Here is a 25,159-nt window from a genome sequence, read left to right on the forward strand (position 1 = left end):
TGTATGGTAGAGGGGGTGCAGTTGGAACTTCCTCAGGCTTTTTATTTTTCTTTTTCCCTCCCTGGGTGCTTAAGGCAAAACATTTTGCTCTTGTTTCCCCCACTATCCAGAGAGCAGCATACTTGCTCTCTTCCATATCAAAAGGTTCTTTAGAGTTTACATAAATGTTTAATGCCTGGCAAATCCAGTCCTCGAAGTTTCCAAACACTGGCCAAAATAAATTATCACTACAGATTTGTTTTCCTCCCCATTCTTTTATACAATAATGTATCATTTTTGCCCTAGCCTTCCCTTTCCTTGAAGGATATTCATCCCAGGATTTTATCATTAGACCCAATGGACTGTCAGGGGGGATCTGGGGAAGCGTTACCGGGGTCCCCGTCCCCATGGAAGCAGAGGGCTTGCTTTTCCTCTGTCCCATCTTCCAGGACACCTTCAGGCACACACACACTCGCGGCCCCTGTTGGTGCCCAGCCCCTCGCGGGCTCTGCAAACCGCACTACTCAGAGCTCTGCCCGTGCCTCGTCCTACAAGGACGTCTCACGCGTTATGTCCTGGGATCCCAACCCAACTGAGCAGATCCCCACTTTTATACTCACGCTGTCCTGCGTCTTCGCCCGGCTTCGTGCACAAAGATTATGCGGTTACCGGTATCCCTTGTGCTCAATACCGAATTTGGGTTCGTCGGTAAGGGTCTGGGAAGGAAAAGCCTGCACCAGGGCCGCTGCAGAGGCAGCGGGGCGCCTCCCTGATTAGGAATTCCCACCCGGTCACCCTTATCCGAGTCACGGCACCAAATTTGCTATGGACAAATTCAATTGGGGAGGCTAATTATCGATAAATCAATTAACAAGAATTTATTAAGCAAGCGGTATTAATCAAAAGAACAGCGCTGGGCAGCCGGGGAGCCTCTGCTCTGCCACGGAGCACCTTCCCCCTTTGACCTTTTTGGTTTTATACGTCCCGGTTGACGTATTTTCTCTCGATGCACTCTGCGCCGGTGCAATTGGTTGCTGGGGGTCTTTTTTTCTGCCCTTGGAGGTCACAGGAATGAAGGCTCCTCATCTTCCTTGCAGATTATCCTTGGCCTAAAAGTCAACTTGTATATAATTAGTTACACAGTCTTCTATGCTAGTTGCATTCCCTACTCAGTTCAAATTCTTGTCTCCTTTAACACTCATTTTGATGAACAACGACCTTTGTATTTATTACACCCACTCTCTCCCAGTGCCCCCCAACGTGTCCATCTCTCTGCTGCCCTCGAGCTCCCGGCCCGGCCCCGGCCGCCTGCTCCCATCCAGCTGAGGTGGTTCCAGGGCCAGCAGGAGCTCTCTGTGGTGGCCACCGACGTGGTCCCCAACGGGGACTGGACCCACCAGCTCCTGGTGCTGCTGGAAACCCCAGCCCGGGCAGGGCTCACCTCCACCTGCCAACGACGTCAGCCTGGAACAACCTGTGAGCCGGAACTGGGGTATGGGGGAGGAACTGGGGGTGCTGGGAGCAACTGGGAGGGAGCTGGAGAGAGACTGGTTTCAACTGGGAGAGGAGGTTGGGGGTTTAGAAGGGCTAAGAAGGGGTTTGGAGAATACTGGGAAGGGTGGGATGAGGTTCTGGAGGTCCTGTTGGGCACTGGGAGGGAGTTTGGGTGCACTAGGTTTAAGTGGGAGGGAATAGAATGAGCCTGAAGGAGCTAGATGGAGATTGGGGATGGAAAAGCAGAGATTGGGATGAGGTTGGTTGTGCTGGGAAGAGACTGGGAGGGCTATGGGTGAGTCCTGGTGGGGCTGGGAAAGGACTGGGATAGGCTTTAGGGGTCCTGAGGCAGTAGGGGACAACTAGAAGGAGGCTGTGGGATCCTGAGAGGGACAGGAGGGGCTCTAGTGGGTCCTGGGGAGGTTAGGACAGAATGAAGAGGGAGGTTTCAGGGGATCCTGAGTGGGCTGGAAGCGACCAGGAAAGTGCTTGGAGGGGCTTGGGTGTCTGTGAGAGTTTTTGGGAGATCCTGACCCCTGCGGACCACCCAGAGATGCTGCTGGATGCTGCCGCAGCAAGATGCTGACAAGAACTGGGGACTCCCGAGTTGGGCTTCGTCTTCCTGGCACTGGGGATCGAGTTTACCTGCACAGGAAAGGGGGGTCCCAGGGGTCGTGTCCCCCCTCCTCTGGAGTGTGAATGCTCCCCCGGGGCCCCCAGCCCGGTGTCACCCCCTTTTCTCTGCCCACAGAGCTCCTGAGCCGCCGGCGGCCGCAGCCCCTCCCCGTGGCCTCGAGCCCGGCAAGGACCCCCCCACTCCTTCCCCACGCAGTTCCTGGGGGCACTGGGGAGGGACTTGGGGGGACCCCACGGCGGGGCCGGCACTGGGCAGGGAGGGCGGGTCCAGGTGGGGAACACTGCCTGCTGCGGGTCTGCCCGGCAACTGCTGAGTCATCAGCCCCGCTCTCGCTGATTGGCTGACTCTTCTCCACCGCGTTCTCTCATTGGCTGAGGAGAGGCCCGGCAGTGCAGAGAAGGAACGGGAGAGATCCCGCCCCGAGCACCGGCACGGGGACAACAGACCCGGCCTGGGCACAGGGAGGGAATTTATTACCGACCAAACCACGGCAGCACCCGGAGAAGGGAAAGAAATCCCTCCAGCGCCTTCCCCCACCCAACGGGGATCACCCACAACAGGGTTATCCACCATGGAGAGACGGGGACATACGAGTTTAGACCAAAGCCAATTTTATTGCGTCTACCAGGTGTTTATACAGGGATTGACTTGTATGGGGCTTATAGAGGGCTCTGTTTTTGGTAACAATTTCCCATTGGGTACACATTCTTCATGACATCACATCACCTGGTAACACTGAGCTCTTCCCTCACTCTCTTCCCTCACTCCAAGCTCTTTCCTCACTCAGGGCACTCACAGGGCTTCCCTTAGTGGTGCCTCCGTTGGTGTGTGGTCAAGTTTGAGCTCATGGAGAAGCTCTTCCCACACTTCCCACACTCGTAGGGCCTCTCCCCGGTGTGGATGCGCTGGTGCATGGTGAGGTGGCAGTTTCGTTTGAAGCCCTTCCCATATTCAGGGCAGCGGAACGGCCTCTCCTCTGTGTGAATCCGCTCATGTCTGAGGACACTGGAGCTGGTCTGAAACCTCTTCCCACACTGGGGACACTCGTAGGGCCGTTCCCCAGTGTGGATGCGCTGGTGTGTTCTCAGGGCAGAGCTCCACCCAAAGCTCTTCCCACATTCCAAGCACTCATAGGGCCGTTCCCCAGTGTGGATCACCTGGTGCTCGATCAGGCCAGACATGTGTATGAAACTCTTCTGACACTTCCCACACTCATAGGGCCTCTCTCCAGTGTGGATGCGCCGGTGCATAGTGAGGTTGGAGTTTTGCTTGAAGCCCTTCCCACAGTCGGGGCAGCGGTAGGGCCTCTCCTCTGTGTGAATCCGCTCATGTACGAGGAGATTGGCAGTGGTCCTAAACCTCTTCCCACACTCCCCACACTCGTAGGGCCTCTCCCCAGTGTGGATCCTCTGATGACAGACCAGTCTGGAGCTCCGGCTGAAACCCTTCCCACATTCCAAGCACTTGTGGGGCTTCTCCCTGCCATGAGGCTTCTCCACCAGCTCCGAGCTCCGCCTGGATCTCCGCCCGCCTTCCTGGCTCAGGGGGCTCTTTCCTCCCTGCAGCTCCCTGGGCTGGGTTTGCAGCTCCTCCTCCTGCAGCATCTCCGGGGCTTTTTCTCCTCCTCCATCCAGCCAAGCCCTAGCAAAGACAAATCCTGGTTTGAGGGAAAAACAAGAGAAGAGCTCCTTGGACTGGAGGTTCCTCCTTGCCCAAGTTCATCTCAGGAAGTCATTGGGAATCTTGTGTCTGTAAGAACCTCCAAAACACCAAGATTCAGACCAAAAATCCCACAAACTTCAAGACACAAATCAAAAACTCCCCGAACATCACAAGTCAGCAAAAACCTCCTTCAAAAGATAAAGATTCAGCTGCCACATAAAACCAAAGCACCAACATTTAGCCCAAGAAAGCTCAGAAACACCAAGATTCACCCCGTGAAAATCGTGGATCCTCCTCCACAGTCACCTGCTACATGTGGGGGGAGCAGCGCTCCTGGGGCTGGGGGAAGGCTGCAGACACAGGGAGGGGTGGAACCTTCTGCTGCTTCCTCTTTCTGCTCCTCCTCCTCCTGTGTCTTTGCTCTTCCTCACACTCCTCTTCCTCCTGCTATTCCTCCTTCTCCTGCATAATCCCACCCTCTCCTGCCACCTGCATCGTTTGACCATTCTGTTCCTCAAGCCTGCTTCTCCTTCCCTTCTCCTCCTGCCCCCAGGCCCAGCACCCACTGCCGGCTCCCTCTTCCCCCCAGCCCCACAGCATCCCAGCGCAGGGGCAGGGATGGAGCTGGGGTAGGTCGGGCTGGGGCAGCGCTGGGCTCTCGGCCGCTCCCGCCCGCACTCGGTCCCCACTGCAGCCGCTCCCGCCAGGACAGCGCGGGGGGGCCCGGCCTTGGCGCTGCCCCACTCCCACCTCCCCAAATTCCCCTCGCGGGGCCATGGGGCCGAGGGGGGGGTGCAGGTGGGTCCAGGTGGGGAATGCTGAGATAATTTTAAGAGTGGGTCCCCAAGAAGAAGAATTGGAATTTGTGGTAGACACAGGGGCAGAATGAACCTTTCTGTTAAATATTCCAAAAGGTTATAGTGTAAGCAAAGATACCGTAATAGTAACAGGAGCAAAAGGAGAGTTTCACAGTACCCGTTATTAAAAATGTGGTAATAGAAGGAGAAACTAAATTTTGGATGAGAGATGTTTTCTTGGTCCCAGGGGCAGGTAGCAATTTATTGGGACAAGATTTACAGGTGAAATTAGGAATAGGGGTTGTTCCAGAAGATGGGAAGATGACAGCTAGACTTTTAAAACTAGGCCAGGAGGATGGAAGAAGAATTAACAAGGAAGTTTGGGCTGGGGAGGGAAATAGGGGAAGATTAAATATTGACCCCATAAAGATTACAACTGAGGAAAAAAAAATTGTCCCATACATGTACGGCACTATCCTGTATCTTTAGAAGGACGGGAATGTTTAAAGCCAGTAATAGAAGGACTAACAAAGGATGGGACATTAGAACCTTGTATGTCTCCCCATAATACCCCAATACTCCCAGTAAAGAAGCCTGACGGGAGCTATAGACTGGTGCAAGACTTAAGGGAGGTTAACAAAGGAACTCAGACCCGCTATCCAGTGGTACCAAATCCTTATACTCTTTTCAGTAAAGTTCCTCCCCAGCATCAGTGGTTTAGTGTAGTGGACCTTAAAGATCCCTTTTGGGCTTGCCCATTAGCCCAGGAGAGCAAGTTATCTTTGCTTTTGAATGGAAGGACCCACTAACTGGAGAAAACAGCAATTAAGATGGACAAAACTACCACAGGGGCTTACAGAATCCCCAAACTTATTTGGACAAGCTTTAGAAACAATACTACAAACTTTCCCCACTCCCCCTGAAATACAAATTATCCAATAAGTGGATAATCTTTTACTTTCTGGGGAAGCTGAAGCTGGAGAGGCTACTATAAAGCTTTTGAATTTTCTTGGGGAAAAAAGATTAAGGGTATCAAAAGGGAAGCTGCAATTTGTAGAATCAGAGGTAAAATATCTTGGCCACTTGCTTAGTAAGGGTAGTTGGAAGCTCAACCCAGACTGAAACATAGGGATTCTATCCCTTCCCCCTCCCTCTTCAAAGGGGGAAATCAGAAAGATACTCAGATTATTGGGATATTATAAATTGTGGATTGAAGGATATACACAGACAGTAAAATTTTTGAATAAAAAATTGACAGAGGGAGATGATATAAAATGGATCAAAAAGGATAATGAAAAATTAAGAAAAAAGAAGTTAAAACTAGCCCCAGTATCAACTTTAAGCTCACCTTCACTAGCAAAACCCTTTCATTTGTATGTAAATGAAAAAAAGGGGGTAGCTCATAGGGTTTTGTTTCAAGAGTGGGGAGAAGTAAAGAGACCTGTGGCTTATTTATCAAAGATGTGGGATCCAGTAAATCAAGGCTGGCCAGTGTGTATTCAAGCTATAGCAGCTACTGCAATCCTAGTAGAGGAAAGTCATAAACTGACTTCTAGAGGTAAATTAATTGTTTGCACACCTCATGCAGTACTAAATTTCTTCCAATTTGCATTGTGATTTTTATCTTGAAATACATAACTTACTGTACTCTAACATTGAAAAACTAGTTTACAGCTGTGACATAGCAAAACCTGCTATTAATTTGAGTCAATGCAGGCTGTTCAATCAAGTGTTCTCAGTGTGTAAAGTTAAACTAAAGGTAACACCAGCTGCTTGGTAGGTCAAGCAAACAATTTTCCTTCCAACCAGTCCTTTTTCATGTACCCAAATGTGTTTTGCTTTCTTAGTTTTTTTGTTTTGGTTTTTTGCTAGTTTTTCTGGAAGTGCTAACTACTTGCATTGTATCTAGAACAGCAAATAAAATTGTGCATACAAAACACTTGTAAAAAAATAGGGCTCATTTTTTCCCACAATGGGAGGTGGCTACATATAGAAAAGGGAAACTACAAAGCTAAATGAAGAAAAAGTTTCAGTATCTTCTAATGTAAACAATTTGTTACTTCCAGCATCACAGTGGGTGTGTGACACACACATATGAAAAAGATGGTGAGGGAGATCTCTGTTTACTACAGTTTCCTATTTCTTGAATGAGTTAGAGAGCTATGAAGCAATTGTGATTCCTTGTGTGGATTGCCCAGGCCTGCAGGGAGGGCTTGGCCATGGTTCCCTCTGTGCTGCAGGCAGCCCTGCAGCGTGGCAGCAGTGGCTTGCCTCTGGTGAGTTTGCAGGCAGGGTGCTCCAGCACTGCAGTGCTCAGGGGCAGTTTCCTATTTTGACACCAAAGCTTAAATTCAAGAGTGCCTCTTCCCATCCAGTTATTGTTTGTACTGTAAGAACCTCTTCAGAGAGTGTCTCCTGGCAGTCAAAAAGAGAGTATCGCAGAGATAAATTCCTTACTTGCTGTCTCCCCCACTGTATCCACATTTTGTCTATTCCCTCTTCAAATTATAGATTGGTAAAACTCATGCTCTGTGTCCTCAGATGCCCTTCCCAAATCAAACCTTGGCTTCTTTGCAAATTATATTGCACTAACAAGCATTGCCTTAAATTTTTTATTGCAGGCAAGATCACTTCAGAAGTAAGTTTTTGTTTACCTTGTTCCTACAACCCTTTCAAGCTTGTGAATGGAAAATTGTGACAGCAAAATAAGTCTTTAGTTTTAGCACTGTCAGCTGTGGGTAGCTGGTAGCCCTTGGTGGAGGGTGCCGTGTATTAAAGGCCTGCAGAACACACATAACAACAGTAATTAAATTTGTAAGGAAGTTGAAAAAGGAGGGAGAGGTGATTGGCAGACTCACCTCTCCAGGATGTAGGACTAATGTTAGAAAGTGGACTGATATTGGAATGTGGATGTTGAAATGTGAAGAGAGAAAAAGAGAGCGAAAGAGAGAGAAAGGGAGAAGAGAGAAGAAGAGAGAAAAAGAGAAAGAGAGAGAAAGGGAAAGAGAGAGAAAGAGAAAGAGGGAGAGTGAAATACACCCCAAAGTCCCCATACCGTAGCTATTTGTGAGTTCTCCTCTCTGCTAGACAGAGTGACAACAAGGGGAGGGGAGTGAGGAAGTACAGTCAAAGGCAAAGCTGTGAAAAAGAGGGAGAGCTGGACCACCAATAGAGATAAGATCAAAGCAGAGATAGCTGACTCTCACAATGTGCTTTATTTTTTTAAACAAGACTTCTTTTTTTTCCTTCTGATTTTTGTTGTTAAGGAAAGGAGGCTTTTGTTCCAAAGAATGGGTCTGTAAGACTAAAACAGTTGGATGTTGCCTCAAAAGCAAAAAACCAAGAGATGTGATACATCTTGTGTTAAATTTGGGCTAGTCTTTTTTTATTTAACTAATTATAGCTCACATGAAGAAGAATTGGCCTCTGCAGCAATTAGCACAGCTGGATACAAGAAGAAGAAGCAGCTATAGAAAAAGTTTTTAGTTAAACCCAGAAAGTTTTGAAGAAAACTAATGGTGAAAGTTAATGCAGTATTGTTTTTCTTTTAACACTGTGTTATTAAGAAGTCCTTTCCAGGTACTACTAAAGCAGCAATCCCAACCATGGAAAAGAGGGTGAATTCATGCCAGCAAAATAAAAGAATTTGTGAAGAAACGTGAGGAATGGACTATCACATCTAAACCAGGTGATACCAAATTGACTTTCAACCAGGACTGGGTGGTAATGGTTTGGGAAGACCCAAATGATCCAAGGCAGGTACAAAGAATAACACCTAACTGAGAAATAAGGCAAAGCTTGCATCACTGGTTCTAAGCCCTGCCTGAATAAGCCCTGAGACGCCTCCGACACCTCCTTGGCAGAGGAACACTGCCACTTCAAACAGGAGGATCGGGAGTGTTTGAGTCAAAGAGTTCTGATAGTCTGGCCTTAGCCTGTGGCTTGTACAGGCAAGAAGGGAAATTGCCATTAATACTATGCTGTATACTTTATTTGATTCATCCCCATATTGGACATGGCAGCTGGGTTATAAGTGAATGGTTAAATTATGAGAATAATTGGCATTGTAGCTCACAAAATCTATGTTCTCGTGGCAAGAAGTATTGAGTACTGAATCAATCCCCTATACAGAAAGACCTCAAAAATTGAAGTAATAAATTGCTTTTGTAGATGGGGATTATCAATGCCTGTGGACTGAGAGATACCTGAGGAATGGTGGAAAACCACAGTTAAAAGGTGTCAAAAACAATTTGCCTGGAAATGAGTAAAAAAGGAGTGACAAGGGAAACAGAGGGCAAGCCTGGGTTGAGCACTGTACTCACCAGCGAGAAGATCACACGTACCTGCTGTGGGCAGCAGCCCCACAGGCAGGGGAGGTGGGGGTATAAGCCAAGCCAGACCTGTCATTCCTGTTTCTGTCTCTCATTTGTTGTCTTTTCCCTTCTGAGATAGCAGCAAGATCGTGTCACAAATGCTACAGAAAGTATCACATGGAAAGAAACCAAAGTTCCTTTTTGTTACACACACCCATGTCAACAGGCACTGTTATAACCCATCCAAATTAAGTACCTGCAGGAAAAAGGGGGAAAATTATCACATTACAAAGAATTTAGGAAAAAGTAGTAATACTTGGGGCATGGAATGTCCAAAAGGAGAGAGATGGATTTGTTTTACATTTGATCTTAGAAATATAGTCCAAGATTCGGTAAAGAGACAGTTAGTAAAAAAAAAGGTAAAACAAGCACAGCAGTCTAGCTCTGTGTTAACCCCAAATTATATCCTGAGTCATATTAAATGACTCCAAGCAGTTATAGAGAAGATAATAAACAAAGCTGCCCAGGAATTGGAATTAATATTGAGTCTGCAAAGCCAAACATCACCTGCAGTGCATTAAAATAGGTTGGCTTTACGCTATTTATTGGCTAAAGAATGGGGTGTACAGATTGTTGAAAATAGATGGCAATGAGGATGTCATCCTGGAAAAAACAAAGGATATCAGAAAAAAATTATGACCCAGGTATCAGTCCAAAAATGGGAAAATAACGTTAAAAACTAGCAGGTGGGGTAATGTATTGAGAATGGGATGGTGGAAGAAATTAGGATTCTTCCTTTTATGTGTTACAAGTGTTTTGATATTTCTTCTTTGTTTAATCCCATGTTTTATTTGATTACCAACAGAGTCCAAAGAATGCAAGAGGACAGGAAATATTCTTTATAAATCATTTGGCTTGCGCAGTAAGAGGTGGGATTGTGAAAAACGCATATTTATGATTGGCTTTTCGCAAATGTTACAATGAATATTATATGTGTCATGTTAGAAAGTTATACTGTATTAATTCCCTTACGTATTGTGTTAAGTGTAGTTTTAGGTTACAACATCATGTTAAAATAGAGATTATGTATGTGGGGGGAGTTTTCTTTTTAGGAATGAGATGCTCCCTTCGAAGAACACCTAAATCTTCCAAAGGAGAGGAATTTATGGCTTCTTATCAGGAGAAGCTAATTTCTTCAGGCCTTGCTCAGACTTGAAGACGCCAGGAGATTAAAGGGAACAGTTGACATACAACATAATTTCTTGTTTAGAATAGGATGTATGCATAACCATGAAGAATGTATGAATATGCAACAAGTGTCTTGGTTTAAGGGTGATTCCTTTGTTCACAAGTCAAGCTTTTCTTGACTTTAGTGTCCGAGAGCATCTGGACATCCGTAATTCTTTGCTTTTTTTGTCTTGTAATTGTCCTAACTCTAATTGTATTATTATTTTTATAACCATTTTATCATTATTAAACTTTTAAAATTTTAAAAACCAAGTGATTAGAGTTTTTCAAAATTTTCAAAACTAGATGAGATTTAAAGGTGACCCTTTAACTCATAAACAATAAATAGATGATTTGAAGGAAAAAAAAAAAAGCAGCAGATTGTGGGGGGGGGGGGGGGGGCACAACTGAGGCTGCTGAAGGCTGCTGTGGAAGAGAAGCTGCATTCCAGGCACCCAGGAGGAGCTTCAGAAATGCAAATTAACACTGCTGGGGCAAAGTGGGGACAATGTACCTGGCTCTTCTTGCCTGGGGCAGGAATTGGCTGATTCCCTCTGCCCCTCACCCCAAGCTCTGCCTGCTTGCACAGATGGAATCTGCACAGCTGAAGGCAGAGCCCGTGCTGAGGATCTCTGACTGCAACAGAAATGGCTGAAGCTGCAAAGGGAAACAGCAAATGGAGAATGTTGTGAAAACTTCACTAAAATAAGGCGGGGATCATCCCTCTGCCCACTCCAACATCTGCTGTCACTGTCTGTGCTGTACAGGGTGTATCAGAGCACTGGGGGTTTTGCTAGAACAAGTTTAGGGAAATCAGCTGGAAGTCAAGTATATGATGAAGGAGTAAGAAAAAAATGGTCAATTGATGCAGCCCCAGCTTGAGGGAGCGCCCAAACATGGGGAAAAGATGAATGGCCACCAGAACAAATCCTACAACACCATGGACCAGCCCCTGGGAACCAAAATGATTTTGTGAAAAATGCATGTTATATGGCTCTGTGCAGATAGTTACTACATGTATTATGTTATAATGATAACTTGTGCTGTATTAACATTTTAATAGTATGGTAAACGTAGCTTTGTAGATAAAATGAAGCTTTAGTAGTTAAAAGAGAAAATATGCATGGGGGGGGGGGTGGTTAAGGAATGAGAACACCTAAATTCGCTCAAGGAACACCTAAATTCTCCAGAGAAGAGCAATTTATGGATTTCTTACTAGAAGAAGTTAATTTCTTCAGGCCATGCTCAGACTGGAGGATGCCGTGGGGATTAAAAAAAACAGCTGACATACAACAGACAGAGTTACTTGTTTTAAATAAAATGTATGCATAACCATGAAGGATATATGAATATGCAACAGTGTATTTTTTTAGGGGCGATTCCTTTATTCACAAGGTATGCTTGTTGTGGCTTAAATGCCCAAGAGAGCATCCAGACATCTGTAAGTCTTTGCTTTTTAATGTCTTGCAATTGTCCTAACTCTAAATTTTTATTAGTCTAATTGTATTCCTACTTTTATAACCATTTTACTAGTATTAAACTTCTAACATTTTTAAAACCAAGTGATTGGCGTTTCTCACAAAATCAAATAAGGAGACAGAGAACCCATTTATCATTTCAATGGCATCATTAGATTACAAGCTGTCCTCAGAATAAGAACCAACCAGACAGCTCCAGCTCCTGACCTTCCTGCCGACCAAGCCACTGAAATGAGGAACACAACATTTCACCAGGGAATGGGATCAGATTATCTGTGAGCAGAAAAAACAGGAGTTTGTGGAAAACTAAATTACTCAAACTCCTGTTGGCAAAGAGATGACAAAGGAAAAGTGCTGAAAAAGATAAGAAAGGAAATAGGAGAGCAGGTTATGTATTGGTCCAAACATGGAAAGGATGGATATAGGACACAGTTTCGTGGCTCCCTGGCACACCAGGGGTCAAACGAATGCTGCTTCTCCTCTTCTGTGCTGCAGCAACTCTCATCTTTTTACCATGCTCCACACCTTGGCAGTGCAGCTCATCCAGCAGCTGAGCCAGGGCATGCAGGTGGCAGCCAGGCCTCCTGATCCACAAACGGCTACAAAAGGACAGGGAATGAGGGCACCGAGAATAATCCCAAAACCAAAGAGGACCCGGGAAGGACAAAACAGAGTCAAGGAGTGAATCTGCCGGGACATAGGGCCGGGCACTTGTAGATAAGGGGAGAAACCATCAGTTCCAATAAATGTTACAAGTTGACCCAGACAGCTGCTCAAAGTCCCGCTACATTCCTGAACTTCGAGGAGAAGAACAAAGACTTAACAGAGCCATGAATATCGGCTGTTATACAAAAGGAGGGTGCACATTAACGAGGACAGGCTCCAGGCGCCTCGGGAAGTCGGAACCTTCCAAGGAACTCAGCCGGTGGGCAAAGGCAGAGGGAGATGCGGCCGGGAAAATGAGGATAAAAAGGAGGCTGCGGGCTACAGCCACGGCAGAGAGCGCACGGCAAATGCCCCACGGCCTCTGCCCCTGCTCGGCAATAAAGTCACTTTGACAGGACTCCTCGCTCTCCGCCGGGCACACGAACCTCCGGCGACGGGAATTTCCCCGCCCGCTCCCGGCCGCGGGGCAGAACCTCTTTCCTACCCACAGCAGCCGGGCCGAGCCAGCGCTGCTCCGGCAGCGGCTCCTGCCCGGCCCCGGCGGGAAGGAGACCGCGGGCAGCCGCTCCCGCAGCGCCCTCGGCCCGGGGCCGGCACGGGCCGGACACGGCACCGGCGAGCCGCCGGAGCCCCCTGCCGCCCCCTCCGCCCGCAGCCAGCCCCGAGCCCCCGCAGAGCCCAGCGCGGCTCCCACCTGCGCCGGGGCCGCCTCCGAGCTCCGCCGCCGCCGCCTCACCGCGCTCCGGCCGCTGCCGCCGCTGCCGGGCCCGCACAGCCGCTCGGCCAATGGCGGCGCTGCGCGGCCACGGCCGCCCTCAGCCCGCCGCCGGGGCCGCGCCGCGCCCCGCTCCACCAATCAGCGCGCCGCAACCGCGACTGACGGCACCGGCGGCCAATGGCAGCGAGCTCGGGGCGGGCTCTGCGCACGGCCCCGCCTCGCCCCGCGCTCTCGGCGCCCCCGGGCTGCGTGAGGGGAAAGCCGGAGATGAGGAACAGCCCCGGCACGGGCCCGGCCCGAGCCGGGATTGAGCTGCCCACACAAACAAACTTCTCCGCGCCTCCCGCCACGGCTTTCCCGGCCCTGCGCCTCCCGTGCCTCCGCCTCTGCGGGAAGCCCAGGAGCCTCACTTCTCCTGCCCCTCGTTAGCGCATCAGTGCTTCGCTTTGATTTCCCCCGAAAAGGGAAACCTGCCCCAAGCCCTGTGGGTGGGTGGGGCAGGGGAGAGATTTCTGTCAGAAAACTCCAAAGACTCGGAGCAGGAGCAGGAGAAGTCAGTGCAGAGCCTTAAATGCAGCTTTCCCCACGCCTCCCTGCTCCCAGCTGCACCTCCTCCCCCGGCAGGGCAGGAGACAGGGAATGGGGCCATGCTCAGCTCATCCCCCGGGGCTTCTCCCTCTGCTCAGGGACAGGAGTCGTTCCCTGCTGCACCCTGCGCTCTCTCCCGGCCGAGACTTCTCCAGGAACTTCTCGGAGCGGAGTCCATCCCCTGGGCACAGCCCCCTCCGAGTGCTGCAGCGTGGGTCACTGTGCCACGGGCTCAGTCCTGCCAGGACAGGCTGCTCCAGCGGGGCCCCTCTGCCCGCGGGCTCACAGCCTCCTCTCAGGCATCGCCGAGCTCCAGCCCGGCTCCTCCAGGGGCTGCAGGGGATCTCTGCCTCCCCATGGACCTGCAGGGGATCTCTGCAGCCCCATGGACCTGCAGGGGATCTCTGCATCCCCATGGACCCGCAGGGGGATTGTGGCAGTCCAGGGCGTCGCTTTGGCTGCCCTGAAGTCCTGGGTCCCTGGCAGGGGTCAGGAACCCCCCTGTACAGAACCCCCATAGACACTGTCTCTGATCTCTGTCCATGGAAGAGTTTTCAATCTTACAGGATGAATTACAAGCTCTGAGTGTTTGATATAAGTAATAACAAAGTGTGGCACGTGTCCAAAAGTAAAATTTTAGGATTCTAGATTAGGGGGCCAAAGGGGACAAGATGGAAGGAATTGGGTGTGTCTTGTCCTTTTTCTTTTTCATGCCCTCCTCGTTTCACTCTAGTGTTGGCATTTTTCTGTTGGTTTAGGCCGGGCACACACTGTCCAACGCAGGTGACAGATATTGGCACATTATTGTAAATATAGCACACGTACTTTCTGGTATTTAATGTTTGTAACATCCCACTGAGGGCAGAGCCCCACACGCTGCCTTGCAGGACAGAGCTGCGGCAGGGCAGCAGAACATGTTAGAGATAAACAGAATAAACAACCTTGAAACCAGCACAGACCAATTATGGCTTCTTCTTTGGCAACCGGGCTGACAGAAACTTTCTACAATCTCGGAATCATCAATACCACAGATTCCAACAGGGGATCTCTGCATCCCCATGGATCTGCAGGGGATCTCTGCATCCCCATGGATCTGCAGGAGGATTTCTGCAGCCCTACTGTAATATATGTTATGGAATAATTTGTGCTTACATAAAGTGTACAGGTAATAAGTTGTGCTTGTATAAAAATATTCTCAAAGTTATAAAAGACCACAAGCTGCAGCCAGGGAAAGATTGCAAAACCACAGATGGCAGCAGAAAGAAAGTCCTAATATACAAATGAAAATTTCCACCAGAACTGGCAGAATTTCACCAAAGAGCTGGGCATTTTGCACAGAACCGCCAGAATCGCACACAAATATTTGGGAATTTCGCGCAGACCCGCCCGGATGGCGAATCCCGGAGCCGCCTGCAGCGCGCCCCGCACGGCGGGGGCGGGTCCCGGCCCTCGCAGCCCTCACCTGCCGCCCAGGTGAGCTGGTGCGGCTCGGCCGAGGTGTTTTGTGCCGCTGCGGGAAGGCGTTCTCGCAGCGCAGCGCGAGCGGCGCCTGAACCCGCACCTGGGCCCGCGGCCTTCACCTGCGCGCAGCGCCGCGAGCGCTTCGGGATGAAACAGCGCTGCCGAGACATGGAACCCACCCCGGGCTGCGGCCCTGCACCCGCAGCACCTGCGAGCGCACCTTCCTGGGGAGGGACGGCTTCGTCAGGCACCGGGACACCTGTGCGGGGACAGCTGGCACACCTGAGTGACACCTGGGTGACACATGGCACACCTGAGTGACACCTGAGTGACACCTGAGTGACCCCTGAGCAACACCTGAGCAACACCTGGCACACCTGAGTGACACCTGGCACACCTAAGTGACACCTGAGTGACACCTGGCACAATTGAGTGACACCTGGGTGACACATGGCACACCTGAGTGACACCTGGGTGACACCTGAGTGACCCCTGAGCAACACCTGGCACACCTGAGTGACACCTGGCACACCTAAGTGACACCTGAGTGACACCTGGCACACCTGAGTGACACCTGGGTGACACATGGCACACCTGAGTGACACCTGAGTGACACTTGAGTGACCCCTGAGCAACTCCTGAGTGACACCTGAGTGACACCTGAGTGACCCCTGAGCAACACCTGAGCCACATCTGAGTGACAGCTGAGTGACACCTCGCACACTTGAGTGACACCTGGCACACCTGGACACAGGTACATCACACCTCAGTAACACCTGAGTAACACCTGGGTGACACCTGGGCACAGGTAATGTTACAGCTGGGGACGGATGTCACACCTCAGCACGGGTGATGTCACACCTGGGTGGGTGCAGGGACACAGAGCCACCTGTGCAGGGACACGGTGATGTCACGTGCGTGACATTATCACATCTGGGGGATGAGACACCTGGGGACGGGGGGAACATCACAGCTGGTGAGGTGACATCACACCTGGTGGATTTAGTGACATCACACCTGGTGCAGTGACATCACACCTGGTGGAGTTGGTGACATCACACCTGGTGGGCTGGAGAGGTGACAGGGGAGGGGACAGGTGGGCACGACAGTGATGTCACACCCAGATGAGCCTGGAGATCACACACCTGGATGATGTCACAGCTGGGCAGGAGGGGTGTGTGGACAGGTGATGTCATGGCCGGGTGAGCTGGTGATGTCACACCTGGGTGGGGGTGAGGTCATAACCAGGTGACATCACACCTGAGTGGAGAGGTGATGTCACACCTGGGTAGGTGGGTGATGTCATAACCAGGTGACATCACACCTGGATAACCAGGTCCCACCCACACCTGGGCACCTGGAACCCTCACACCTGCTTTCCTCTCACCTGGATCCCTCGTACCTGAGTCTCAGCCCACCCAGATGTTTGGGTTCCTGCCCACCTGGATCACCAGTTCCCAGAACACCTGGGCATCTGCACCCCGCCCAGACACACCTGGATCACCCCAGGACACCGGGATCCCCCCCAGAAAACACCTGGAGCTATGGAGGAACACCTGGAACTGCCCCCAGGATACCTGAGACCCCTCCCAGGAACACCTGGATGCCTCCTGAACACAGCAGAAACCCCCAGGCACACCTGGATCCCCCTGAATAACACCTGGGACACCCCCAAAACCACCTGGAAATGCCTCAGGGACACCTGGATCACCCCTGGGACATCTGAACCTCCCTCAAGGACACCTGGATCCCCCCAAAAACCACCTGGACCCACCCAAAACCCACTTGGACCCACCCAGGAACACCAGGGACCCCCCAAACTCATTTGGACGCCCCCAAAGCCCACCTAGAACCCCCCAAAATCCAACCTGGCCCCTCCCCCGTGACATCACAGGTGTGGTCCTGCTCCCCCACTCCCCCGGGTTTGAATTTTTGGGTCGATTTGTGGCGATTCTTGGTTTCCATTGAAAAAAATATCTACTCAGGGGCGGGGCCAAGGCTGATCGGGGCGGGGCCTCAGGAGGGGCGGGGCCAGAACGCGGAGCTGGGAATGGGGAGGGGCGGGGCCTGAGGGGGCGGGGCGCTCGGTGGGCGTGTCCAGCAGCGAGGGGCGGGGCTAAAACACGGGGCGGGGCCCAAGGGGGCGGGGTCAGTGTCTGGGGGTTCGTCCTGCCCGCTCCCACCCCCCCAAATTCCTCCGTACCTTCCCTCACTGCCTCTCCCCCACCCATGGGACACACCCCGAAACCTCCCCAGCCCCTCCCCCCTCGGTCCCCCGGAGCTGTTTTCAGCTGGGAACCCCCAAATCTTTGGGAATTCTCACCTGGGACACCCTAAAGCTCACCTGCACGCCTCCAAAATCTCCTCAGGACCCTACAAACCTCACCTGGGACCCCCAAACCTCACCTGGAACCCCCCAAACTCTCACCTGAGACCCCCAAACTTCTCCTGGGACCCCCAGACCTCACCTGGGCAGCTGGGAAACCACAAATCATTGGGAATTCTCCTCTGGGACCCTCCAAACCCTCACCTGGGACCCCCTAAAGCTCACCTAGGACTTCCCCAAAATCTCCTCAGGACTCCCCAAAAGCGGCCAAAGGTGGGGCACGGCCAGGGCGATGATGTCACCTCTTCCTGTTTCCCCTCCCCAGCCATGTTCCCGCGTGTCCCCAAGTGTCCCCGGCCGTGTCCCCTCCCCGGAGTGTCCCCAGCAGCCATGGAGCCCCACGAGGTGCGACAATCCCGGCGTGGGGGCGGGAGGGGACTGGGGGCACACGGGTGGCAGAGGGACAGAGGCGTGGCAGGAGGGGACAGTGGGGACACGGGGGGGGCAGAGGGGTGGAGGGGACTGAAGGTGGCAGGAGGGAACAGGGAGGGACAGTGGGGGATGAGGGGGTGGCAAAGGGACAGAGGGGACAGCAGAGCCCTCCAGGGAGGGGACAATGGAACCCTGGGAGGGCACAGGGGCCACTGTAGGAGGCCACAAGTGCCTCCAGGTCCCTGACACCTCCCTTGTCCCCTCCCAAGCTGTCCCCCCACCAGCTGCTGGAGGCGATGGTGGCTGTGGTGGCCACACTGGGCGAGCTGGTGGCCACCCTGAGAGAACTGACGGCCACCGTGGCCAGGCCGCACAGGGACGTGCTGCTGGCCGTGTTCCCAGAGTTCCTGCAGGTGGCTGTGGGGACCTTGATCTTTCACCTCCAGGACGCCCTGCGCCACTACCGTGTCCCCTACCTGTGCCACCGCCCTGTCCCCTCCCTGGGCCACCACCCTGTCCCCTCCCTGGGCTGGACCCTGGCCAACCTCGGGGACACCCCAGGGACCACCTGGGCCGATGTGAGAGCCCTGCCAGTGCCTGGCAGTGTGTCCTGGACAGGCTCATGGACAGCTGGGCCCGGCTGGCCAAGGGGGCCACCAAGCTCCGTGACGCCTGCAGGGATGCGGCCACCAGGAGCGGACAGCGGCTGCAGCTGCACCTGGGGCTGCTGGGGGATTCGGTGGCCGCGTGTGACGAAGCCACCGCGTTCCCCCGGGAGCTGCAGCGCCGGCTCGGGGACATCGAGGCTGCCCTGGAGGGGACAATGGAGGTGTCCCCTGATTTCCGTGTGGCCTTGGTGGCCACAGTGGCCGAGGCTGAGCAGCTGTGGGAGGCCAGTGCCCGCCTGGCCACACGTCACCTGCTGGGGACACTTTGGGACATCAACACCCTCTTCTTCTGTCCCTCTCCTGGCCACGGTGGCCGCGTGGTGGCCGAGCAGTGCCAAAGAGCCATGGAGGACATCCCGAGGCTGCTGTGCACAGAGCAACATCACCACTGGGCTGTCATCAGGCCGGCGTCACCTCTGCAGAGACTCGGGGACATCCTGATGGCACTTTGGGAGCACTTGGGGACACTTTGGGAAGGCGTGTGGCGACGCTGGTGGGGGCAGGGGGGTGAACGAGCCTCCCCTCAGTGCCCTGCAGGAGACCCGGCTGGGATTTGGGGGCCGGGGGGTCCCCAGGCAGCCCCCACTGCTGAGCACTGACCCTGCCCAGGGGGGTGCCAGGACCCCCCAAAAACCGCACCCGCACCCTCTTCAGTGCCCCCGAACCCCGTCGAGCCCTGACCCCACCTCACCGGGCACTGGGACGAGTGGAAACCCTCCCTCAGTTTTCTGGTGGTCGAGATGACCCCGAGATTGTGAAAAGTCCTTTTCTCCCAGCCCGCGCGGGCAGAGAAGGAGTCGAGATGCGGAGCTTTGCTTCTCAGGGCCGTTTATTTTCCCTTGGCTCTAACAGGCTTTGTCTGCTCTGCTGAGCTCTGTCTGGCAGCTCGGTCTGTGGCAGCCTCCCTGCCCTCAGGGCGCTGTTTACCTTTTACACTAAAAACTACCTGTACTATGTTTACAATAACGTGCCAATATCTATCATTTATGTTGGACAGTGAATAGAATAGTGTCATCATCTCAGCAAGACATGGAGGGCAAGAAGAAGGAGCAGAAAGTCAGGACACACCCAAATCCCTCCATCTTCTTCCCTTAAACCCCGTATTGTAAAACCCTAAAATTTTACTTTTCCACCCTGTGTTAATTCACCTACCACGCTACTCAAACCCTTGTATTTTGTAATTCCTCATACAAAGTTGGCAATTTTCTCCAGGGGCTAAAACCAAAGCCACTGTTGTTCTTGACACCGTGCCAAGGTCTCTGAGCCCACTGCCAGGGTCTCGAGCCATCCTGGCAGCCAGAGGAATGTCCTGGATTCCAACACCCCCCAATTACCGAGCAGTGGGAGCCCCCCGGGAACTGCCCCCCCCTCACCAAGCACCGGGATAGGGACCGAACCCCCTTTGAACTCTGGGAACCCCCCAGGCACCGGGATCCCCCGGGCAGCACCACCCCCATGCACCGGGACAGGGACCGGGCCCCCCTCGTGCTCCGACCCCCCCAAGCGCTGGGCCTGGATTCCCCTTTGTGTCCCCCACCCATGACGGAGGTTCCATCCCCTCCCCTTTGATCCCCCCAGAGCTGTGGGACTCCCAGGAACAGTGCTGTGACTGGGGGGGACCCCAAGCACTGAGGGGGCTCGGGGGGTTCACCAGCACCAGGGGAGTCCCTTAGGGTTTGGTCTTTCCGCCCCCCCCCCGCCCCCCCCCATTATCTCCCAGGACCCCCTGTTATCATCAGGGTCTCCCCCAGTTTACTGGGACCCCCCCAATACCTGCTTCCCCTGTTCACCGATCCCCCCAAAAGCACTGGGACCCCCCAGTGAGCCCCCCCAGTGCACCAGGACCCCCCACTCACCTCCCATCCCCCATCCATGGGAACCCACCCAAATCACAGCAGCACAAGGAGAAAAAGCCAACACCTTCCCCACACCCAACAGGGATCACCAGGACCACGCATCATCAGGGCTCTGCCCAACGGGGGTCACTGGGGATCATCCAGGCCTGATCCTCCCATGGGGGATGGAGCTGCAGCAGCACACCAAGCTCTTCCCTCACTCCAAGCTCTTCCCTCACTCAGGGCACTCACAGGGCTTCCCTTAGTGGTGCCTCTGTTGGTGCTGGGTCAAGTTTGAGCTCATGGAGAAGCTCTTCCCACACTTCCCACACTCGTAGGGCCTCTCCCCAGTGTGGATGCGCTGGTGCATGGTGAGGTGGGAGTTTTGCTTGAAGCCCTTCCCGCAGTCGGGGCAGCGGTAGGGCCTCTCCTCTGTGTGAATCCGCTCATGTTTGAGGACACTGGAGCTGGTCCGAAAGCTCTTCCCACACTGGGGACACTCGTAGGGCCTCTCCCCAGTGTGGATGCACTGGTGTGCTCGCAGGTGTGAGCTCCACCCAAAGCTCTTCCCACATTCCAAGCACTCATAGGGCCGTTCCCCAGTGTGGATCACCTGGTGCTTGACCAGGTCAGACCTGTGACTGAAGCCCTTCCCACACTTCCCACACTCGTAGGGCCTCTCCCCGGTGTGGATGCGCTGGTGCATGGTGAGGTTGGAGTTTTGCTTGAAGCCCTTCCCGCAGTCAGAGCAGCGGAAGGGCCTCTCCTCTGTGTGAATCCGCTCGTGTCTGAGGAGATTGGAGCTGGTCTGAAACCTCTTCCCACACTCCCCACACTTGTAGGGCCTCTCCCCAGTGTGGATGCGCTGGTGTTTTCTCAGGCCTGACCTCCTCCCAAAGCTCTTCCCACATTCCAAGCACTCAAAGGGCCGTTCCCCAGTGTGGAGCACCTGGTGCTCATTCAGGCCAGGCATGTCTTTGAAACCCTTCCCACACTTCCCACACTCGTAGGGCCTCTCCCCAGTGTGGATGCGCCGGTGCACGGTGAGGTAGGAGTTGTGCTTGAAGCCCTTCCCGCAGTCGGGGCAGCGGTAGGGCCTCTCCTCTGTGTGAATCCGCTCATGGAGGAGGAGATTGGAGCTGGTCTGAAACCTCTTCCCACACTCCCCACACTCGTAGGGCCTCTCCCCAGTGTGGATCCTCTGGTGCTGGATCAGTTGGTAGCTCCAGCTGAAACCCTTCCCACATTCCAAGCACTTGTGGGGCTTCTCCCTGCCATGAGGCTTCTCCACCAGCTCCGAGCTCCGCCTGGATCTCCGCCCACCTTCCTGGCTCAGGGGGCTCTTTCCTCCCCGCAGCTCCCTGGGCTGGGTTTGCAGCTCCTCCTCCTGCAGCATCTCCGGGGCTTTTCCTCCTCCTCCATCCAGCCACACCCAGGGAATGACAAATCCTGGTTTGAGGGAAAAACAAGAGGAGAGCACCTTGGACTGGAAGTTCCTTCTTCCCAAGTTCATCTCAGGAAGTCATTGGGAATCTTGTGTCTGTAAGAACCTCCAAAACACCAAGATTCAGCCCAAAAATCCCACAAACTTTAAGACACAGAACAAAACCTCCCCAAACATCACAGCTCAGCAAAAACCTCCTCCAAAATATAAAGATTCAGCTCCCATATAAAACCAAAGCACCAACATTTAGCCCAAGCAAGCTCAGAAACACAAAGATTCACCCCGTGAAAATCATGGATCCACTTCCACAGTCACCTGCTGCATGTGGAGGGAGCAGCGCTCCTGGGGCTGGGGGAGGCTGCAGACACAGGGAGTGGTGGAACCTTCTGCTGCTTCCTCTTTCTGCTCCTTCTCCTCCTCCTCTTGTGTCTCTACTCTTCCTCACACTCCTCTTCCTCCTGCTATTCCTCCTTCTCCTGCACAATCCCACCCTCTCCTGCCACCTGCATCCTTTGACCATTCTGTTCCTCAAGCCTGCTTCTCCTTCCCTTCTCCTCCTGGCCCCAGGCCCAGCACCCACTGCCGGCTCCCTCTTCCCCCCAGACCCACAGCATCCCAGCGCAGGGGCAGGGATGGAGCTGGGGCAGGTCGGGCTGGGGCAGCGCTGGGCTCTCGGCCGCTCCCGCCCGCACTCGGTCCCCACTGCAGCCGCTCCCGCCAGGACAGCGCGGGGGGGCCCGGCCTTGGCGCTGCCCCACTCCCACCTCCCCAAATTCCCCTCGCGGGGCCATGGGGCCGAGGGGGGGCGCAGGTGGGTCCAGGTGGGGAACGCGGGGAGCTGCGAGTCTGCCTGGCAACTGGTGAGTCATCAGCGCCGCGGGCTCTGATTGGCTGAGCTCTGCCCGAGCCCTGGGGCTGCAGCACAGAGGGGACACCCTGCTCCAGGGGGGATGTCCCACAAACGGGGGACCCCATGGATGGAACAAGAGGAAAGTGTCTTTACAAACAGATGCTCTGAAGCTGCTCGGAGATAGGGCCAGGGACCTGTACATAAGGAAGTGACAGCAGACACAATCTGTCTCAGAAAATGTTATTAACTGATGACACAGACTGCTCCTCAGCCAAGGTCCTGCTCAGAAGTTCCAGAAGAAAAACAAAGACTTAACAGAGCCAGGAATATCATTTGCTATATAAAAACAGGGAGCATATTATGGGAGTATGTAGTAGGTGGATTGGGAAGTCTGTACCTCTCAAGTACTTCAGTCAATGCGGAAAGGGAGAGGAAGATGTGGCCAGGAGAATTAGGATGAAAAGGAGGCTGTGTCCTCCAACACTGTCCGGGGCGGCGGGCAGGGAGTGCAGCTGAAGGTGCCTCACCCACTTTGGGTGATCGGCTCCCTTGGCTGGTGGCGGCACCGGGGATTGATTGGGGACCCAGGAGTGACCAGGAGACAGAGGAGTGACACATCAGGGGGTCTGTGAAGAGTCAGCAGGGAGAGAGCACTGAAAATCTCATCAGTGAGTGCCCTGGGATCCTCGGGGAGTGAACATGGCAGGGCACCCATGGAGGGGAGAAAAGGGAAAGACAGGGAGGGGGCCTGGCCAAAGGGATGATGATCCCAAAATGTCTCTGAAGGGTTCCTTTCGAGAATGTTGAGGTAGTTTGCACATTCCCCCAGAGGTAATTAAGGACATGGACACCCAGGGAGGAAATAAGGGAAATTGAGAAGGCATTTGGAAAACAAGGGAATGGAGGGTGTTGGTGTGCTGGGAAGGGATCAGGTGAAGGGGAGTGTGCAGCAATATCATTACAGCAAGAGGCAGCAGGAGGAATCTATGTGGTAATAAAAAGGATGACGGAAAAGAGGAGAAGGAGAAAAATACTCAGGATTGGGATGATTTTCAGCAGGGTCTTATTCTAGAAATTTGCCAGCTGATCCAGATCCTTTCCATCCCCGGTTTCCAGGAGAGGAAAAGCAGGAGGTCAGGATGCCAGGGGTTTCTCTGCGGTGGCAGCGGCAGCACCGGGCGCAGAGGTGCGGCACCGGGAGCACGGGCTGGGGCCTGTGGGGAGCTGCGGGGCCGGGCCGGGGCTGTGGGGCAGCCGGGGCTCAGCGCCGGGCGCTGCCTGACCCCACCAGCCCCGGGCAGGGCCGGCAGTGGCCCCCGGCCCCCAGGAGGCTGCGGGACGCCCCGGCCGCTGCCCGGCCCCGGGGAGCTGCCGGCCCTGCCCGCCGGGGGGGCCGCCTTTGGACACTGCGGCAGGACAGGCACCGGCTCTGCCACATGGGCTGGGCAGGGACCCTGAGCATAAGGGGAAACACAAAGGAACAGCTGGGAAATGCAGAGTGCACATGGAAGGATCAGGATTTGCTGTTCAGGATTTGCTTTGGGTCCCTGCAGAAAGGAAAGGTTTTGCAGAAAGCTCAGCAGCTCTCAGAGGATGAGCACCCACAGGCAGTGACCCGGGCTGCAGGAGTGGCAGAAGAAGCCCTGCAGCACTTGGGCACAAAGGCACAGCAGCTGAAGGCAAGAAGGGATGAGCAAAAGGCCAAGCTGAAGGCAAAGGCCACGGCAGAGTTCCCACAGCCCCTGAGGGATCAACCCCAGGGCCCAAGGGGGCCCCAGCACCCAGGGCATGACGGGGTCGGCCACAAGCACCTGGCAGAGGCATTGCCCTCCTGGCCAGGGCAGAGCCCACCCAAACAGCCCCTGGGAAGGAGTCAGGGCTCCAGCTGCAGCCCACAAGGACACTGCAAGCACAGACAGCAGCACCCTCAGCAGGAGCAAGTCCACCCCTGCATGGACATGGATTGTCAGGGCTCTCTGAGCTCCCATCCCACCGGGGACCCACCACACTGGAGCCCTGGAGAACATTCAGGCTGCGTCTGCATCCAGAGGAGGCCTCTCCTGATGGACACAGGGGCCTCTCCATCCACTCTGAATATTACACCTAACGGGGGAAAATTGTAAAGGAATGTTTTCATTATTAAGGGAATAAATGGCAAAGCTGAACTGGTATCAATCATTTGTTCAATCGCTATTAGGAGCTGTGGGGGATAGGTTTGAAATAAACTAATTTCTTTTTCTTCCTACTCTGATTGTAATTAACTAGGAAGGAATTTGATGGTGGCATTGTAATATTGTAAAAGGTGATACGCAGGCTATTGCTGCTGTACCTTTGTGTCAAATGTCTGGCAAGGCCTGTGCTGAAGAGAACCCAGAGGTGTGGGCAGCCCCAGAGGAAAATTTTATGTAGAGCCTCTTGAAATTACTTGGAAGCAACCAGGACAAGTGGTGTCTAAAAGCAACACCCTGTTCCAGGGGAGGGAAGGAAGGGCTCACAGCCTGGTATGGAGCCTGCTAAAGGCAGGGCTTTTGGAGCCAGGGATGTCTCCCTACAGCACTCCTATCCTGCCAGTCAGGGAATCAGA

At 53.5% G+C, this 25,159-nt stretch overlaps 1 protein-coding gene across 1 annotated transcript; it reads right to left on the bottom strand.

Moving 5' to 3' along the window:
- Positions 1 to 2,684: 2,684 nt before the first annotated feature.
- LOC146764128 (uncharacterized) lies at positions 2,685 to 23,312 on the bottom strand. Its single transcript, XM_085565660.1, has 3 exons — positions 20,917 to 23,312; positions 20,614 to 20,832; positions 2,685 to 3,589 (listed from the first exon to the last, which is right to left on the bottom strand). Exons 1-3 carry the CDS (start codon positions 21,792 to 21,794, stop codon positions 2,917 to 2,919), a joined length of 1,770 nt encoding a protein of 589 aa, XP_085421786.1. The 5' UTR covers positions 21,795 to 23,312; the 3' UTR covers positions 2,685 to 2,916.
- Positions 23,313 to 25,159: the final 1,847 nt, after the last annotated feature.

The sequence above is a fragment of the Lonchura striata genome, chromosome 36 (assembly GCF_050655825.1).
Source record: "Lonchura striata isolate lonStrDom1 chromosome 36, ASM5065582v1, whole genome shotgun sequence".
NCBI classification, from domain to species: domain Eukaryota; kingdom Metazoa; phylum Chordata; class Aves; order Passeriformes; family Estrildidae; genus Lonchura; species Lonchura striata.